At 32.5% G+C, this 18,498-nt stretch overlaps 2 protein-coding genes and 1 pseudogene across 4 annotated transcripts; all 3 read left to right on the top strand.

Moving 5' to 3' along the window:
* The first annotated feature begins 376 nt into the window (after positions 1-376).
* On the top strand, positions 377-4,634 carry LOC145597500 (mitochondrial carnitine/acylcarnitine carrier-like protein). Of its 3 annotated transcripts, none has more exons than XM_081653683.1 (4): positions 377-532; positions 869-956; positions 2,753-3,146; positions 3,783-4,634. In XM_081653683.1, the coding sequence occupies exons 3-4, from the start codon at positions 2,755-2,757 to the stop codon at positions 4,279-4,281; spliced, it is 891 nt and encodes a 296-aa protein (XP_081509809.1). In that variant the 5' UTR covers positions 377-532; positions 869-956; positions 2,753-2,754; the 3' UTR covers positions 4,282-4,634. The 3 variants fall into 3 exon arrangements, with proteins under 3 accessions (XP_081509809.1, XP_081509811.1, XP_081509810.1); XM_081653684.1 differs by lacking the exon at positions 377-532 and adding an exon at positions 597-755; XM_081653685.1 differs by lacking the exon at positions 869-956 and having other exon boundaries at positions 398-532.
* Positions 4,635-6,063: 1,429 nt separating this feature from the next.
* LOC145599152 (uncharacterized) lies at positions 6,064-7,499 on the top strand. The gene is made up of 4 exons (XM_081655562.1): positions 6,064-6,144; positions 6,251-6,421; positions 7,078-7,251; positions 7,371-7,499. The coding sequence occupies exons 1-4, from the start codon at positions 6,064-6,066 to the stop codon at positions 7,497-7,499; spliced, it is 555 nt and encodes a 184-aa protein (XP_081511688.1).
* Positions 7,500-10,930: 3,431 nt separating this feature from the next.
* LOC145598723 (abscisic acid receptor PYR1 pseudogene) lies at positions 10,931-12,427 on the top strand (annotated as a pseudogene).
* The last annotated feature ends 6,071 nt before the right edge of the window (positions 12,428-18,498 follow it).

Raw genomic sequence — 18,498 nt, 5'->3', positions numbered from 1 at the left:
TTACTGCAAACAACATTATTGTTTAGACCATACAAATAACAATACAAATATCAAATATGTGCATGACAGAAGTAGAAGACAGCGTGTGACGTACATATTTTACTTTGCCCTACCGTTTAGATACACTGGAATGTATAATAAAGAGTAACGACACTAACAAGTAACAACACAATTAGCAGGCTCATGGGTTGGTGACCAACTTTTGTGGTGGTGGACTATGTACTGTTACTTTCATATGTGCACTAATTAAATTGAATACAAGTGACAAACAAATAGAGAAAAGGACAGAATCCCAAGAGTATCTTTTGAGTCAATTTTCAGTGATTGGGCTGCCCTTGGATGTTGCTCATAATATCATGGAGTATAAATACAACATCCCCCTCTTTCTCTCTCCTCCTTCATCTCCACCAAATCGACGGCAACCAATCCTTCTTTCTGCAACTGGTGGTGGTTGTTGCTGCATAAAAAAGGAAAATTAAAAAAGGAGCTAACTTTATTTTCTGGGGCTCAATTTCATCATCTCTAACCTAAGGTTACTTTCTTACCCACGTCCCTTTTGATTATCTTTTATCATTACTCTCATTTTTGTGGCTCTCTAATTCTGATTCTGGGAAACCCCTTTTCAATGATATTTTCAGTGATATTATAAATTTGATAGATTCCCAGAATAGTGAATTAAATAACCCCAATTTTTATGGGTCAGCTTCCCTAATTGAATTTCCCTCTTTCTGGGTTTATGCTGTAATACTCAAATGGTATCTCTCTATTTCTTGAATGTTTGTTGAATTCGTTTGAGTGTGATTATTTTACTAGTTGATAGTGGTGATTTTTTGTTTGAATGTAATAGTGTATGGTTTACTTTTTTCAGATCGTGTATTCTGATTGAGTGATTGAATTGGAAGCTTGATTTGAGCTTTTGTTGGCTGTGATTTGGGTTGCATAAGAATATTTTGTTGGTAAGTATTGACCTCGAATTTAATTCCCATATTTTATTCAGTTCTCATTGATGTTTTTCATGTGAATAAACTCTTTAACTTTTTCTTTTTAGAATAACAAATAAAAGTTATGTTGTTCTTCATTGATTTAATTAACATTCTGGGATTTCATGTTTGCTTTATAATTTTTTGAATTTGCCTAAAATCATTGACAATTTTTAGCTGATCCAGCTATTGTAATTTGTTAGATTGCTGAAATCTTAAGATATATTTTTCCGAGTGCTTTTTTATATGAATAGTTATATCTAAAGGTTGTTATCTTTTTAGATAATTGCAATGGTGACCAGAGTTTCTGCTTCCTTAAGAACTTCAGAATTGGGGAATTACACCAGTCTAGAGATGTATCTGTATCAGTATCATGATGTCAAATTTGTCATCTTTCCAAAATTCTGATGATCTATGAATCCATTAGACCTCTTAAGATGCCCCTAAATAGATCGAGAAATGACAAGAATTTGAGAACTATCCTATATTATAGAGGATCTTTCATTAAATTCATGTCATCTGCTTAAATATTAGGGTGATAAGACTGATAGCTCAAGTATCAAATTCTTTGGCACGGCATTATACCCTGGGAGTCGGGGACGTGTAACAGGGGTTTCCAGGCAGAGGGTTTATAGCTAATTACTGTAGTTCTAAGTAATGCTTACCGTTTCCGACTAGTTTTGTGCACTATAAACTTTTGGAATTGTTACCGACACAAGTTGAGGGCAAAATGGATTTATCAGACAAACACTACAGTATCTTATATTGGCTGATATGAATGCAGTCAGTATGTTATTTTATTAGGATTTAGGACTCGTAGGAGTAATAAATTCAACAACCCCTTTTCCAACTTACCAATAAAAGAGGCCTCACTTTGTCACTGATTAAGTAATTTAGAGGTTTCAGTAAACTTTTTCTTTTCCTCTGTCTATTATTTTTTTTCTTCTATTTCTTTCTTGATTTGTCTGATATTATGTGTTTCTGAAGCTTTACTGACATTTCTTGGGTCTGGGGTGTCAGTGAACAAAACATAACAGTGGGGAATGTGAAAGTAAAATTAAAAAAAATGGAATTGAGAAACAAAAATCAGATAGAAATATGTAATTCTCATGTGTGCTTTTATAAAACATAGAAACAATAATATCAATAAATTTAAAAAGTAGCAAGTTAGCTAAATTTAAAAGGCTATTAGAAAGAAAAATAAAAGGATCCATGGTGGTGTTCAAAGATCCATGAGAGGAAAGGAATTTACAAGTCATTTAAGGAAGAGAAATCCTATAAGTTTCTTGAAGTTTTCGAATTTCTATCCATGACCTGCATGAGAATTGCAGAGCTTCATTGCAGTAGAATGGTTATTGGGCTGGATGTGAACTTTAATGAGGTGCATTGCTAGATCATTCAGCTCCAATAGTGAGAGTTTGAAAACTGTGTGAGAATTTTACTTATGATTGGTAAACCAAACGGCTTTTAAAGTTCCTTACAAATGAATTGTGGTATTATTATGGCAATCTTCAATTTTCGTCATTGAGAATTTTGTCTTCCTGTGTGAAAAAGATCTTTAGGTTTCTTCATTTGCTAGTATATAGGACAACTGGAACTGGGTTTTAGGGCTGCAAGTTACTACCAACGAACTTGCTGTGCAGTTTACGGTTTTAGGACTTTATCATTTACTAGAAGAATATGTCAATGTATATCATGCCTTTTAATTTCTCTGAAATGTTCTTTTATCACTAAGGGTCTTGGACACATATTGATTTTGTATCTTCCTTCAGAAATGGGAGACGTAGCAAAGGACCTGACTGCTGGGACTGTCGGAGGGGCTGCTCAGCTGGTAGTTGGGCATCCTTTTGACACCATCAAGGTGAAGCTCCAAAGCCAGCCAACTCCTCTTCCTGGCCAAGCTCCCAGGTACTCAGGTGCTATGGATGCTGTGAAGCAAACAATAGCTGCAGAAGGTCCTAGGGGTTTGTATAAAGGTATGGGGGCCCCACTTGCTACTGTTGCTGCTTTCAACGCTGTACTTTTCACAGTTAGGGGCCAAATGGAAGGCCTGTTGAGGTCTGAACCTGGGGCGCCCCTCACAGTTGGCCAGCAAGTCACTTGTGGTGCTGGAGCTGGATTTGCTGTCTCTTTTTTGGCATGCCCCACAGAATTGATCAAGTGCAGGTACAATGACAATGCAACCTGCTTCCCTAATTTACGTTTATTCCTTACATTTGGTCAGAATTTAGATGTGATTGCTTGCTTACCTGTGTATTTCACTATTTGGAGGCAACATGTTGATTTACTGGTATATTTGAACAGGCTCTGGCCGGAGTACTATTATTTTTTTTCTTCTGTTTCTTTATTCCAGAAAAGAGCTTTTCTTAATATGTTTAATTCAAGCATTAGCAGGTGTCTTGAATAGGATGTGTTAGTTTATTCGTGGGATTGTAGCTTTGACCCTGTGCATTTCTTGCACGGTTGCACCCTGTTGTTTGGTTGGTAATTGCTTCTGATTTCTGTAATGGTTTGGCTAACTGTTTTGCTAAATTGTGGAACTTCCAATCGTGAGAATTTCGTAAAATTCTTACATGTTACACAATTTAATTTATTTTTTTGTTTGATTGATGTCATGTCTGAGAATTTAGAGATTTCACAAAACACCAATTATCATCTAAGATTCTAAGCACACCTGCAAATTACAACAGTGATGAGCATATATGCATATGTAAATTGTTGTTGCAAAAATGGAATGTATTATAAATGATTTAGATCAAAGTAAATAGGCTGTTTCTGAAACATCCTCTCTGGCAAGGACAGGTTGCAGGCCCAGAGTTCCGTGGCTGGAGCTGGCGCAGCTACAGTGGCAGTTAAGTACGGAGGGCCTATAGATGTAGCAAAGCATGTCTTATCTGAAGCAGGTGCAAGGGGTCTATTTAAAGGCTTGGTCCCTACTCTAGCCCGTGAAGTTCCGGGTAATGCTGCAATGTTTGGGGTGTATGAAGCTGTCAAAATGTACTTAGCTGGTGGCCATGATACTTCCTCGTTAGGTCGGGGCTCTTTGATATTGGCAGGAGGTATAGGTGGAGCTTGCTTCTGGGGCGCAGTGTACCCGACTGATGTGGTGAAGAGTGTTATCCAAATCGACGATTTTAAGGCACCCAAATATTCTGGCTCCATTGACGCGTTCAAAAAGATATTAGCAAGTGAGGGTGTCAAAGGATTGTACAAGGGGTTTGGTCCTGCAATGGGTCGGAGTGTACCTGCAAATGCAGCTTGTTTCTTGGCTTATGAGATGACAAGGTCTAGTTTAGGGTGACTCTAATGTTCCCTTACGCTTTGTTTGGATAGCAAAGAAGGAAGGAAAGGAAGGAGAGGGGAAAATGAGGAACGGAAGGGAAGACAAAGGGAGGGGGAGGTGAGCTCTATTTTCCCTCCAAATCTCTCCAATTTTGGAGGGATTATGCTTATTAAAGAGAGAGGGAAATTGGATCCCTCCCTCTCCTTCCCCTTCCTTTCCCCAATCCTTTACCCAAACAAGAGAATTTGTCCCCCTCCCTTTCTCTTTTCTTCTTTTCCTTCCATTTCTTTCTATCCAAACAAAGTGTTATTCTTAAACAATTACTGATTTGATTTGTTAATGTTGATAATTCTTTCAAATGTTTGCTCAAATATTTTTTTACCCCTTGAATAAAGTGTGGGTGAAAAGTGCTGGTTTACATCATGTTTGAAAACAGTGTGGTAGATTAATTAGAACTAGGATGAGCATTGAGAGGCAATGAAGTCAGAAATATATCTTTATATAACAGGTCAATTCCCGAACAATTGTAAAGTTTGATAGATTAATCTTGTGTATACCTTATTTCGCTCGAAGTGCTGCTCCTTGATTGATATGCAGCATATCACATAACAAGCATACATTCCACCAATTAGGGCTTGTTCACTTCAGCTTAATTTTAGTTCAGTTCAGTTAAGCTCCAATCAGTTCATTTCTTTCTCAAAATATTCATTTCAGCTATATTTAGTTCAGTTTAGCTCCAAGCAGTTCAGTTCAATTCAATAAATGTGAACATACCCTTAGTCACAAAAGGCTTGAGGTAGCTTTGAGTCACTAACAGGAGGTGAGTTCATAATTGACTAAATCAATAATTACAAGTAATAAGCAAAGTAGATGGTTTCAACCATTAAAGTGATCTCCTCGGGCCTCATGGGATCCACGGGAAGCAAATTTTTTTCTATTCTTTCCAAGCTTGGAAAAGTGAATAACTCTCTAAAATTAAAGGTTATACATGACTTTAGGGAAATTGAGGTGGAAATAGGAGGATTCAAGTATCTTTCAAAATGATAAAATATCCATCGACTATTAAACAATTATAAATCATTAATACTTGACAATACAGTATTAATGGGGTGTTTGGTATAGTAATTTTAGATGTAGGAAACGGATTCAATTAAGTGTTTCCATTTCTACTTGTTTGTTATGTATTAAAAGTAACAAATACCGTTTCCTAAGGGTAACAAAATCCCCCAATTTGTTACCCTTGACAAACTAGTGGAAACAAATTACGTTTCCTTACTCAATCACAATCTACTCAACTTGTCTCCATTCCATTAGGATACCAAACATATAGTAAAGTAACGTTTATCATTACCCTTTTCCCTACTTATTTGAATCCTTTCCGTTTCATTTACAATATTTATACCAAACACCCCCTAAGTATGAATACAATACTGATATATTGCACGTGTATAGAATTGAAGAGGGTAAGAAGCAGAGTAAATAAGGTATATGCATTACAGTCCACACATGTAAAAAACTACGAGTAAATAGAATGTGAATGCTGCCATATTTTATCCGATCAACTTCATCACTTAACACATCCAACATCCATGCCACATTTAATGGCCACAATATCGTGTAACACTAACAGACACTCCCATAACACATGCCTTCTTTTTTCAGTCAACACTTATTTCTTGCATTTATATGTGCTTTTCTCCTAACTTCCCATATCTCATGCAATTTTTTTGTTTGATAAAAATTAAATTGTTGGGTATATATATATATCTATCTCTAAGAATACCATATCGTCTAAAAAAGATGGATGGAAATCTGAGAAAATCTCTGTCTTCAAACTCTATGTCTTCTCTGAATTCTAGGCTTGATCACTTGGACTCTACGGTGAGCAAGTTTATGCTTTATCTTGTACTATAAATATATAGTCCATTTTATAAAGTATGTTAGTATATGATGAAAGATTGTACTAAAACTATGTATTTGTATGAAGATAAAATACTTGGAAGGTAGGAAATGTTCATCAGCAAGATGGAGCAATGATGGTGCAGGACTTGGGGCTATGAACAGAGATTGCATACCAATTGACTTGGCTGTCAAGGAGGCCCAATCCAAAGGTTCGATTCTGGACCGAATCACGTCTCTTGAGGAACGATTAATCCAGGTAAATTCGTCATTAGAGTACGTTACAGTACTAATATAATTGTACATAAATTCAGCTAATAACAAAGTTGTATAGTCTATATACTCTGCAAGTATCTTATTGTTTGAATGAGAATGAGGGTTTGTTAATTGTTGCACTAGCTAGCTTATGGAAAATTAATATGGTTACTTTGAGTGAGTACAACACATAGAATTGTGCTTTCACAATGAGTGTCAAATCAAATTATTAGTGCTACAATCACTTTCCTAGCATAGATGTTTTGAAAATTGAATGCTAATTTGATAAGAAGACTTGTATTAGCTAAAACTTTTATTGCATATGGTTTTCCCTACCCTTTTATCATCCCATATCATACATACTCATTTATTAAACTAATAAATGTGTCGGGTCTCATCTTTTTTGTGCTCATTCAGAGTCCTTAATTTAATTTTAGCCACATATCCAATCATTAAACAAAAGATAAAAATAAATATCACCCCGTATTTTCTGTTCAAACTAAGGATTATTAATATTTTCTTGAACTTTTTAAAGTTTTCTTGCGTCTATCAATTACGTACTGTATAAAATGGTAATTGTTGCGGCCTCACAAATCACAAACTCACATACACATGGGACTATATACTCACATCCATATTTTATGCTAATATGATGTATAGGTATGCTCAGTCATTGAATCTGAAGCTGGTTTGTCTCCATCAAATAACTCTCAAGATGAAACTTCTCCTCGAATATCAAGAAAGGGATTTTCCAACTCTTTTTCTAGATTTAGGCTGCCTCGTCGTACCAAAAACAAGCAACCACTATCCCCTACTTGCATGGACAAACTCCCGGTATTATCTGCGTCTGATTTCAGTAATTTCGTAGTGATTAAACTAAATACGAGTACGATCTTAAGTTCTAATGAGAAAGTTTAAACGATATGTAACTAAATCAATGTTTTGTCACACAGGTTACAGAGGAAAAAGAGCATTATGCCAAGCCAGAGCATGATAAGAAGAGTAAAGGAGACAAATCTTCTCCAAAACAAAAGAAATTGGCTCCTAGTTTGTTACATTTGAGATTATTGGGCTGTTCATGATTTGGTTCCATTGATTTAGTTTTTTCTCCCATGTATTATGTCAAAAATACTTGTATTAATCTAGATATTCATGATGTGAGTCTTGTGACCATGTCTACAAACTACAAAGAGTATTAAATTGTTTAGTAAATTCGTGGTGAATAACTATGGTATGTATTGTGTGGTGTTAAGTACGGAGTAGCATCTAATAAGTTTGTGTGCGATTTATTTATGTTGAGGTGTCCCCAATTCATAAATTATGAGAAAATTAAACAACACATGTAAGTGTCCCTAATTAATAAATTATGAGAAAATTAAACATTTTAAAAGGTTAAGACGGGTACAGTCTAAACCCGCATTTAACAATTCCATAGTGCTTGACTTATTTTTGTTTGGAAAGTTGAAAGGCCTCTAAAAATGTGTGAAACAATGCTCCACTTAAATCTCCAAAAATTGACCCATTTGGACAATAAGGACTTGAAGGCCCATTTGGACGATAAGGACTAAGAAGCCCAATTTGGAGCTTATGGGCTAATGGGCTGAATATTGAGTGGCCTTTGCCGCAGTTTATGTTTGTTATCCTTTTTGTAGGATTAGCTGATTAGCCAGCAACATTCTTCGACTTCTAATTAATTCAAATTAGAAATAAAAAAAAAAATAGAGTAATAATAATAAAAAAAAAAAAGGTGCTACATTCACTACTCAAATAGAAAAAACTTTATCATCCCTCGGTTCTAATTTGAATTTTGTATTATTTAAATTTACAGAGTATTTCTGCCAAAAACAAAAAAAAAAATATGAAGTATTATCGATCAAAATAGTGCACATAGAGGAAGTACGTCCTAAAATACTTGACCTCACTAAATTTTAAAAATCCTCCACCTCTGGAAAAAGAAGCAATAAAATAGGGTCCAATAAGAAATCTGAACAAACTTTGAACCAAAGTCTGTCGAATAATAATTATACCAGAGACAACTGTATTATGGTTGTTATATCCAAATTACATAGAATACAGAGATACAGATAATGTATTATATCTGCAGGGCCGTCTCCAACAATTTGGTGGCCCTGTTCTAACTTTTAAAATTGGGCCCTTCAATTTTGGAGGACTATTTTAAAAGGTTAAAAATATTATTAATATAAAATGGCTTTTTTTTCGAGTACAGTACTACAAATTATTATAGAGCTAAAATATTCATAGTAATAAGTTTAATAGCAATTCAATAAAACAACAAACAAAAACTTTTTATTTAAAAAGTGTCATCCTTTTAATATTTTTTGAAGCAAAATCCACAAATATATCTTCATAATCAAAGATGAATTTTTAGGTTTTAGTTTGAAAATAAGTCTTTTACGAGGAAGAAGGTGAATTTGTAAGGTTATAATTTTTATTTTTTTAAATTATGGGGCCCTGATTTTGGGGGGCCCTGTTATGTGTGTGAGAAAAAACATATCTAAAGACGGCCCTGTATATCTGTCTCACATCAAATAAATAATAATACTCCATAATAACAATTTGAAGAAGAATAAGATTATATTATTATTCGAGTATATGAGAGTGTGAATCTGACTGATGCGTTTCAACACACAAAGCAATTTACATAAAAAGCAAAATATGTGCCGCTTACGGCAGGTATTTTATTCTTTGATTCAATATTTAGCTCATTTACAGCTTATATTAATGTACTACCCATGACTATTTGTACATACAATTATGTTTCCCAATTCTTTCATCACACTCTTCTTTCAATTATTTTTCTTCCTTTCCTATTTTTGGAAAGTGACCCTCTTTCTTAATTTCATTTAATGCCGCCACTAATAATTACGAGTATTAGTTTATGTTATTATTGTACGGAAATAGGTGTAAGGATAAAGTTGTAATTAGTATTTGTGAACAAGCAAGTAACTTAACCTCTTCTCTTATCATCGTTGCCTAATTAAGCTATGACCTAGTTGGAGTATGATAAACTCGATCATGTGAGCATGTATGAGATTGCAAGTCTTACGTGATTCTAAAATTGTTGTTTATGGGATTCAAAATGGTTATTCGGTCTTATTTGTGTCATTGCCATACTTGAACATGTTATTTGGAAATTATATATCCAAAAAACAATATACTACACAATCTCATTATATTTGTATTGAGTATTTAGATATATAATTTAATTTAGGCCAAGTATTAACTGAGTAATTGACCACCTTTGACATTTAATAATACTACTACTCCCAATTAGGTCAAGTATTAACGGAGTATACACACAAGTAATTGAACAAGTAAAGAGTACATATATCTCCCAATTCCCAAAGGCCTAATCCAGATCACACCCCTTTAAACTCCTTGAATACTTAATTAACATATTATGACGACGTAAATCACGTAATGACGCCGAGGTTTAGAAGTTGGTGTGTACTGTGTAGTGTGGTGTCCACTCACTAATTAGCTTCCTTGGTTATCCAATACACTTTAATTAAATAATTGGTTTAATTAGCTAAGATTAATATTTTTAAGTTGTTTCATTTTAGCGATAAAATTTGGATCGCTGTACTGCCTGTACAAAAGTAGGAGTGAACCTTTCCTCAAAAAAAAAAAAAAAAGTGTATGAGTGAACCCTTTTTTTTATGGTCGGCTTTGTTTCTAGAACTCCCACTACCTCTTTAAGTAGAAATATGAAATGGTTGATGCTAATACTCCCTTCACCTCTTTGTGTAATTTATTTGTCAATAATGTGAAATGTTTGATAAGAATAACATAGTACATGGAAAATAAGTAGCACTAGCAAGCGTAAACGGAGAAAGTATATACGGAGCATTATTTAGCATGCACTAGTTGCATCACTTTCACCCCTTTCTTGTTATATCATGTGATTTGACGTCCTCTAGTAAAATGTTCTTCATAGTAAATGATTTAATTCTTAATAATAATTGAGGATTGATGGAGTATGATTCTACAAACATTATATGCTTGTTTTCTTAAAAAATGAGAGAGGAAAAAAAAAAACGAGTAAACAAGTCTAAAACATAGGAATTATCGTTAGTTCCTTATTCATATCTGTTTTCATCATGATTACAAAGTAAACTTTAAGGATTGTCAGTAATTAATTTTCCGTAGTTTGTATTAGAGTATGAATAAGTGTATTTATACAACCTAACACGAGATTAGAGCTCATAAGATCAGCCCATTAGCTATACACAATACATAAGGCCTAACAAGGACCCATGCTCGCGAAAACAGATCAATATATACGGATCCAGATCTGCTGCCATCCCTACCTAGCAACCCGAGTGGTTCATTCAATTCATTCGAACCAAATAGACAAATTGTCCAACGAAAAAAACAAAAAACGCAGGAGTACCAAAAAAAAAAAAGGGTTTCCAAAATAACCCAAATGAAAAGTGAAACATTATAAACACCCCTCCCAGAAATAAACCCAACAAATCCTTATCAGCCCCCACACACGACACACACACACACACACCCACTCTCTCCCTCTCATCTTCTTCATTTTCTCTCTCCTCCTCAAATTCCAACAAATGGCGGAAACCTCTTCAATGGAAGATCCTCCTCAACAATCCTCCTCCTCCCACGACCACCCCGACACCACAACTCACCATCTCTCCCCTCCTCCTGGTTTATCCCACCACGAATTCACCTCCCTCATCCCCTCCATCACCGAGTTCCACACCTACCGCCTCAACAAATCCCGCCAATGCTCCTCCCTACTCGCTCAAAAAATCCACGCCCCACGCGCCGTCGTCTGGTCCATCGTCCGCCGCTTCGACAAACCCCAAACCTACAAACACTTCATCAAAAGCTGCTCTGTTCGCGACAACTTCACCCTCTCCGTCGGATCCACGCGCGATGTTAACGTCATCTCTGGCCTCCCTGCTGCTACCAGCACCGAACGCCTCGATATCCTTGATGATCATCGCTTTGTTACTGGCTTTACTATCATCGGTGGTGAACACCGCCTCCGTAACTACCGCTCTGTTACGTCACTTCATCCTGTTAACAACCCAGATTCCGGCGAGGATGACGTCACTATTGTTTTGGAGAGTTACTTAGTTGATGTTCCTGAAGGTAATACTGAAGAAGACACGCGCCTTTTTGCTGATACTGTTGTCAAGCTTAATCTACAGAAGCTCGCTTCCGTCGCAGCCGCGGTCTACTCCGGCGACGCCACAGCCGTCGAAAACAGGTGATTGTGGGGTCCATTTTGTTTGGTTTTTTTTTTTTTTGGGAAATTGAATGAAAAAAAAAGGGTAGTGGAGGAATCTGAATCTGGGACGTAAAATTACATTTTTCATTTTTTTTTTTTTTTGACTATTTACTCTTTTGGGTAAATTTTAATTTTAATTTTTTTTTGTTGTTGGGAAAAAATCTTTACCCTATGAAAAAGAAAAATGAAGTTGTTAAAATAGATTAAGCACGTTGAGATGTTTATGGAATTTATATTTAAGGAAAATGGAAAGAAATCTTCCTTTTACCAATTTTGTATTTTGTACACTTTACATTACTTACACTAGCATGATAATATTGTGTTTGTGTTTGTCACCAGGTGTGTTTTTCATCATTTTATTGCTGTAGGCCCATTTTTAATATGGATATTAATTTAGGATTTCATAACTTTTGAAATTAATTTATATTTAGGTGTAATTGCTAATTAGGTTTATTGATGATGGTTTGATATTGTGCATAAATTTCCATTTTTCATATTTTTTGTATGTATTTTTTTTTTTTTTTCAATTATTATTACAAATACAATAACTCTACCTATGACCGGTTGTACTTGGAATATTTGACATTAGTGGTATAGTGGCAAAGTAAATTTCCCTTGCATTAGCTTAAGATTTACGGAGTTTTGAATGTACTACGCCTTTTATTTATTTATATATAAAAAAAAATCAATATGAGCATCTTCTTAAAGCAATATGGAGTATATTATACGGAGTACGTATTATTGTTTTGAATATTGCTGTGTACCTTTCAGACTAATTTAAGTTGTTCGTTTTCAAAGAAGAGATATTCTAATAATCAGTAGAAATAAATTAAGATGACTAAATATTGGATTTTTTAATGTCAATTATTTTTTTAAATCTTTATCAGCCAGTTGAGGTCATGTAAATGTAGAGAGTTGACTTAATTGGTACGACTAATTTATTTAAGTGGTTGTAAAGACGTATGGAACCAAATTCGACCAATTCCAACAACTTAATACGAGTAAAAATGGAGAAAAAACATATAATTGAATATTTTTCATTTTCAAAGTTTCATATAATATTCCTTTTTATTTATTTTTTTCAATCATCTGAATTGATTCACTAGTTTTTTGTATGGTAAATTATTTTCAAGTTTTATGTATATCCCGAAATGAAAACAATATCATGATGGAGTTTTTATTTATTAATGGAGAGGAAAGGGATAGATTATAGTCTCCGTCAACTTGGATTAAAATAAAATATAAAAGAAAAACTTTACGGAGAAGAGGAATAACAATATAGTAATGACTAGGGGAGTATGATTTTCTACATCTAATTAAAATGGTTTATTTTGAACGTAATAATTATTCTCCAATCCAATATATGGTCTTTTATCTTAAAGTTTATTGAAAAATTAGAGTATATGCTCAAAGCTTTTACATAACCATTGAACTAATTGGTTGTTTTATGCTTGATATGGAATCACGCTAACATGAATCACTAGAGATGCCAGTTGACCTCTCTAATGGTTTATCAACTTAATTAAGCATATTCTGGCTTTTGGAGTAAATATAGTTGAAGAAAACCTTCAATAGTTCAATGTATTTTTATTTATTTTTATTTTTATTTTTATTTTTATTTTTTTTGTTTGGGGGGGGGGGGGTGTTAGGGACAAAATGTGACTATATTTTAATGTCGGCAAATTAGTCAACAAGAAGGTGAAGAATGAAATATGAAGTATATATAATTGAGGTATATGAAGAAAAAAAATCCGATGAAAGACCTCAATCACCTCATATACCATGGATAAGCCATAAGGTCAAAGGATAGAGTGTTACCATTTGAAGTAATAGTCCAAATAAAAAGGTTGACACAATTTATTATTATGCTCATGTATGGATAAGAGCAAAAAGAAGTCTAACCAACACAAACCTAATTCGTTAGGATTAAATGATAAACAAAGGCAATGTGGCAGAAAAGGCATAGTGTAGAAGATCCTAATTTTGAATGATTTTGAAATTACTAAAAAATATTGAGCTATTCCATTCTTTAAGGTATGGTTTAAGATTTTTTTCTCTAAATGAATTTATTAATTTAGAAATATAACTATGTGCCAATGTGTGATAAAAATCCTACTCAATCTGTTGTATGGGTATAGTATGTTCATTTTATTCATTGAATTTTCACCTTTTTAACTTTAATAAAAATTATCGTAATTTTATATACGAAGTATAACTTATTTAATTTCTAAACTAAACTCGGTAGCCTTTGCTAACCCTTTTAAAAAAAATTGGTTCAAACATTTTGAACATATTACATAACTATTAAAATATGTGAAAATAATGAGAACAAAATTAAAAGAGCCTAATAAGTGTGTAGTATTATTTTCATGGGCTAAAAGATAGAGTATACTGAGTAATCAATCAATTAATCTATAGTAAAAGCAAATCCTTCCATGACACTTGTCATTACCTTGTGAAAAATTTTCCCGTTTTTTCGCTTCTTTTTTTTTTTTTTTTGTGCAAAATCTTTAAGTAAACTATTTATACCTTATGTATTTACTTTCTAGTTTGACAATCATATTCCATATATACTCAAATGAAATATTTCTGAATATCTTTTATGTACTTTATATTTTGTAATATAATTGTCAAAATTATTTAACAACCGTGCATTGCATGGGATTTTAACCTAGTTAGGTCCATAAAGTTGCATTTCCAAAAAATTGAATAAAGATGGAAACTTTATAAGATATATTCTAAAATGAAAGTATGCAAACTTAATGGAATGGAGAGAGTAATTGTGATCAATAAGTTGTATAATATGCCAGAAAAAATTATAAGCCCTAGTGAATTAGGTTAAACAAATCTCAATTCATGAAACTCCAGCTCACTTGTTAATTTATTAGCTCCACTCAAACTATCTTCATTTTCAATTCCATCGATAATCATGGAGTAATGCACGCATGTGTTAACCCCTTTCTATTCAAATGATATTTTAGTTGGCAAGCTTTCATGCTAATAGTAATTAATATACCAATCAAATTTTGATAATCTATTCGATCTTTTGTTAAGTATTGGCATGCACATTATAGACTTTACAACTCTAGCCTTTTATTCCTAATAACCCTATGCTAAATTAAAGTGTGTAACTTATTTGTACTTTTCTCATTATGAAACACTGTCTTTAATTAGCTATTCTCTCCTTTTCAAAGCTAAGTGGATATTATTTGATTAATCCATTGTTCAGTTGTTGATTTTGATTAAAGACGTGACACCTTTAAAAGAACGCTTAAGGAATTGCTTATATATTGCTTTCTTTTGCGTATTCTTTATTATTACAAAGACATGTAAATATCCGTAATTATAATAGTAAGGAAATTATGTTAAACTCACCTTTTAAACCCTTGTAAAATGTTGTAAATAATCACCAATTTATTGTCTTTGTTGTAATTTGTTATCAACAACAAAACAACTGACAGTTAAATCATTAGTAGTCAATGCTCATTTTTCCTGCGGAAGGTGGTGAAGACCAAAGCTTTTATTTATTTATTTATTTTAATGAAGACCAAAGTTTTTTTTTTTAAAAAAAAAAATGCTTCATCTTTTTTGTTGTTTTCATACATTGCCCATTTTTAGTTCTACATGATTTATTTTGGGTCCCATTTACCCCTAGCACAAATGCACAATTGCACATGTCGTCGGGTGTACTAGAAGTCTAGCTAGAACGTAAATTATTAAGGAATATGCAAAAAGCCAACATGCTATCCAAAAAAAATTACAAAAATGGTATGCATTATATATTTCCCTCTTCCCATGCTAATTTGCCACAAAAATGCCTTGTTTTATTGGCTTATTGGACATCATATATTGGACGAAAATATCATTAATTGATTGCTAGTGGAATAACCCACATTAGAGTTGAATGTAAAAATATCTTATACTTTCACCTTAGTTTATGACGTTTATGTAGATATATTCAATCCTTGTTATAATCAAACCTCTTTAAACCATATATTCTAATTTCGCCAACGTAATGCAATGCAAACTATATTTGACTTTAGTCTAATCAATTTAATTTATTTATATTCTAACTTATTATCGATCATTACTTGTGTATGTATTATTTGACTTTAGTTTGAATTTATCTACTCTACTCTAATTTTAACAAGAATAGGTAAGCGTTAAAAAGAATAAAGTGAGGAGAATTGAAAAAAAAAAAAAAGCCTAAGATATACCCTATATAGGCTAGCTAAATGCCTAGTACCTTACTTCAAAGAATGAAAAACATACTAAGAATGTAAAATTAGTGTTAAATCTTGGATAAAAAATTTGAAAGGTCCAAACTTTAAATCTTATATATATCTTTATCAAAATAAATACCTAACCAACATATCATTTGAGCCCTAATGAAGATAGTCAAATTTCCTTCCAAGATGGGAATGTTTATTGCGGCTCAAACCTACTTAAAAAAAAAGTTAAAAGTGAAAGTAAAGCTCTTTTTGGAGAACTTATTAGAACTGTCCTTCAAGTTCTTCCAAATCCTAGCAATTTGATTGGTCAGTTCATTAGCAAATTGGTGGACCCACTTTCCTATAATTAGGTTAGTAATCAATCACAAATTTGATGGACGCCGTTGGTTGATACATCATACATGAAAATATATTATATGACATAAAATAAATAAATTATAATCATGATGCTCAATAACATGATTATGATCTCCCACTCCTCTATATATAAATATAGTACAGTCAATGTAATTGATTAACTGTATTGGGTCCCATTAACATAATTGTATGTATGACCATATATTATTATGCTATGTTTTTGTGTTGCTTATTAAGCAATGAGCTCATAATCATAGTTTTGGCTGCTAGTGTTTTGTGGAGATGGTAGAGGGTTATTCAATAATATTACAGTATCTCTTTATTTTAGGCATGTTGCATATTCGTGCTAGAATGTGTTGCTTTCAAACAATAAGCTATATGCATATAGCTAGGGTTATAATCTGTGCATCTTCCACATATTTACGCTTCGTGACACATAACTTTGAGACTTTGATCACATCAATCAAATTATTAACGCAAATTACGTTAGGCAAATTAATGAGAGCATGTATGTGAATAGTGTAAAAGTCAACATATTGTATGAAATAGAGGAAGTATAGACAGAGAAAAGTTAAGTATTACGAAATTGCAGAGTTTTTTATTTGGTATGACCAATATATATCTAGGTTAAGATACAAATATAAACAATAAATTATGCGTGCACTACCAGTTTATATTGCTAAATGAGGAATAAAGTATTGATTAAGATCATCTTACACTATAATAGAATACTTTAATTAGGATTATTATTATATATGTATATGTATATGATGAAGCCACGTATCCTTGTCCGGCTGTCCCATATTTTTAATTAGCTTAGGTTGCTCCATTATTAAGGAAGAAGAATATATATATTCTTTTTGGTTATTCTTGTTTATATACATACATATAATTGACTTTTGTCCGCATTTATGTAAGTTATGTTTAATATATATATAAATATGATTATCATACTATCTTAGTCACGTATAATGCCTATCTTTGAAAAAAGTGGATCGGAGAAGTTTAAGTTTATAAAAATAGTATTTCATGACAAGAAAGTGACATACATAGATAGAGATTAAATTAAGGCGTGTTGATAAAATTTGCTGTATTTCCTTTTTGTCTCAACATTACAATTTTTTTTTTTTCTACATACTTGCTTATAATTTATTTGATAGGGAAATCAAAAATGTATTTAGTACTACTCTATAGTATTTATTAAGTTGGCCTACTAACTCTTTTTTTTTTTTTAGATAGATTAGATTCATTTAAATTTAGAGTCTTAAAGTTAGAGGAGATTATTTACACATTTAGAGAGCTAAATACAATTATGCTTATACAATGCATGAACAAGAGCAATAATTTACAAGGTTAGTACAATGTACTTGTATTGTCTTAGACATTTACATATATATTAGAGCAAGATTAGCCCTGTCTGGTCTTAAGATTTTAACTAATTTCCACATCAGATTTTATATTAAATTTAATTATTTTTTTTTAATTTTAATTATGTTAAGACTCCTTAAGACTCAATCAGATTTATCTCTTCAATCCTAAAACTTATTTTAGATCTATTTAAAATATTTATTAATTTTTTTTTTGTCTTTTAACATATGTATTTCAATATATTTTTTTTGAAATCATCTTTAATCGTCCAGGGAGTCGATTTTCTATTTCGGCCTTGACTAGTCGTAGGAGGAGTTTGTACCTCAATATGTTCCAACCCTTGTTGCCTAGAAAATTCAGGGAGTTGGGAATTTTGCATTGATTGTGAGGGTAGATTTTGATTTTTATTGCTTTGAATCAAGTTCATAAAAGATTGCAAATCAAAATTTTGAATGGGATCCATATTCAGAGAAAGCTATAATATTATACGTTCTCTAGTTTAATTATGACTAGGTACATACATGATAGATATTAAAAACCAACCAACAATAACAAAAAAAATAGGATAATTTAAATTGATAAACGTTGAATATATTTTTTATTGATAATTGTCATCAAACGTTTTTTTTTTTTTTTTTTTGGAAAGAAATCAAACGTTGTTAAATCATGATTGGTATGTATGAATAATTTTTTTTTTGCAACAAGATAAGTACATAATTAAGATAATATAAAACAAGCAACATGATTTTTGTATACAAAAAATTAAAAACAACGTTCACATCTATAAAAAAAAATTTTTGGAACAACGTACATACATTTTTTTTTTTAAACAACGTACATAGATTT

Source organism: Chenopodium album, chromosome 20 (genome assembly GCF_948465745.1).
Source record: "Chenopodium album chromosome 20, dcCheAlbu1.1, whole genome shotgun sequence".
Lineage (NCBI taxonomy): Eukaryota > Viridiplantae > Streptophyta > Magnoliopsida > Caryophyllales > Amaranthaceae > Chenopodium > Chenopodium album.
This window is presented reverse-complemented; position numbering and strand designations above follow the sequence as displayed.

Excerpts from the sequence above, each read along its gene's own strand:
- LOC145599152 (XM_081655562.1), top strand. The coding sequence starts at position 6,064 with ATGGATGGAAATCTGAGAAAATCTCTGTCTTCAAACTCTATGTCTTCT. Across the intron at positions 6,145-6,250 it reads TTGATCACTTGGACTCTACG|ATAAAATACTTGGAAGGTAG; the intron begins GTGAGCAAGTTT and ends ATTTGTATGAAG. Across the intron at positions 7,252-7,370 it reads CTTGCATGGACAAACTCCCG|GTTACAGAGGAAAAAGAGCA; the intron begins GTATTATCTGCG and ends TTTGTCACACAG.
- LOC145597500 (XM_081653683.1), top strand. The coding sequence starts at position 2,755 with ATGGGAGACGTAGCAAAGGACCTGACTGCTGGGACTGTCGGAGGGGCT. Across the intron at positions 3,147-3,782 it reads ACAGAATTGATCAAGTGCAG|GTTGCAGGCCCAGAGTTCCG; the intron begins GTACAATGACAA and ends TGGCAAGGACAG.